Source organism: Bos javanicus, chromosome 7 (assembly GCF_032452875.1).
Source record: "Bos javanicus breed banteng chromosome 7, ARS-OSU_banteng_1.0, whole genome shotgun sequence".
NCBI classification, from domain to species: domain Eukaryota; kingdom Metazoa; phylum Chordata; class Mammalia; order Artiodactyla; family Bovidae; genus Bos; species Bos javanicus.
The window spans coordinates 9,186,855-9,188,446 of NC_083874.1; the positions used below are offsets into that span (position 1 = coordinate 9,186,855).

Consider the following 1,592-nt stretch of genomic DNA (forward strand, 5'->3'; position numbering starts at 1 on the left):
TAGCACAATTCATGATTATACTTTTAGTAAAGTGAAAAAAAATGACTCAGTGTAAAGTATTTTATATCAGAAGAATTTATTCTTAAGAAATTGGCAATTTACATATATTTCACATTTTTGAGTCAATATTGGAGAGTCCAAAAATGACAAAATAAAAACTATTCATGACAGAGAACAGAAGTATAGAGAAGTTGAAATCAAAGAAAAGTAAATACCAAGCAGTCAATTGAAGAAACAATTGCTAGAATCACAAAACAATCAAAGAGTCAAAATACTTGGCTCTGAGGCTTTCAGCCCAGGTATCATGGACATTTCTTCAGCCCAAGAGAAAATGGACCTTTTATAAAACTTTCCATCCCAAAGAATCTTTTCAGAGCCCTCTTTATGTCTTTATTTCTCAAACTGTAGATAAAGGGGTTCAGCATGGGTGTGACCACAGTGTACATCACCGAGCCTGTTGCACTTGAGTGGGAGCTGTGGGTAGCAGCAGAGCTAAGGTATACTCCTAAGCCAGAAAAATAAAATAAGGAGACAATGGAGAGATGAGACACACAGGTTGAAAATGCTTTATACTTTCCATGGGCTGATGAGATTCCACAGATAGAGGACACTATCTTTGAGTAAGAGTAAAGAATACCAGTCAGGGGACCACCACCCATAATCACAGCTCCAAAACACAGCGTTGTGTCATTGAGGAAAGTGTCATAACAGGCAAGTTGGACAAGCTGTTTGGTTTCACAGAAAAAGTGGTGTATTTCCAAGTCTGAGCAGAAGGACAAATGCAACACCATTAAGCTGTGTAACAATGAGTACACTGCACTTATTATCCAGGACGCCAGAACCAGACATCCACAGAGCCATAGGTTCATGATGACTGTGTAGTGCAAAGGGTGGCAGATGGCCACGTAACGATCATAGGCCATCACAGCCAGGAGGAAGTCATCTAATGCTCCAAAGAGAATGTAAAAATACATCTGAGTGATGCAGCCTTCATAGGTTATGACTTGGCTCTGCATCTGGACGTTCCATAGCATCTTTGGGATGGTGGTGGAGATGAAGCAGATGTCTACAAAGGACAGGTTGGAGAGGAAGAAGTACATGGGGGTGTGGAGGTGGGAGTCTGAGCTGACAGCCAGGATGATAAGTAGGTTTCCAAACACAGTGATCAGGTACATGAAGAGGAAAAGTCCAAATATGAGGGGTTGTAGTTCTATTTCTTCTGCAAGTCCCAGAAGAAGAAATTTTGAAATTTTTGTATTGTTCCTTGGTTCCATGTGGTGGAAGTGACTATTGGGAAAAAGAAAATACCAAGAATAATTTTCACTTGAACAGGCATAATTTACGTAACTGAACTACTATAATTTCTATTTTGCTGGCAAGAAATTGATGTTAAGATGATATATATAGATAAATTGTCCTTGAGGGTATACCCCATTTCACCTGTTATTAAAATTTTTTGTCCTATTCACAGTATATTTTTAAAGAGTTCATGTATTGGGTGGGCCAAAAGATTTGCTCATTGTTTTTTTTCCTGTAAGATGGATCTAGTAGCACTCATTTGTCTTTAACGTCATTTGAAACAATTGTGTTCG

The 1,592-nt window shown here is 38.6% G+C and overlaps 1 protein-coding gene across 1 annotated transcript; it reads right to left on the bottom strand.

The window, feature by feature from the left end:
* Window positions 1-285: 285 nt before the first annotated feature.
* On the bottom strand, window positions 286-1,274 carry LOC133250503 (olfactory receptor 7A17-like). The gene has a single exon (XM_061421824.1). It carries the CDS (start codon window positions 1,272-1,274, stop codon window positions 303-305), a length of 972 nt encoding a protein of 323 aa, XP_061277808.1. The 3' UTR covers window positions 286-302.
* Window positions 1,275-1,592: the final 318 nt, after the last annotated feature.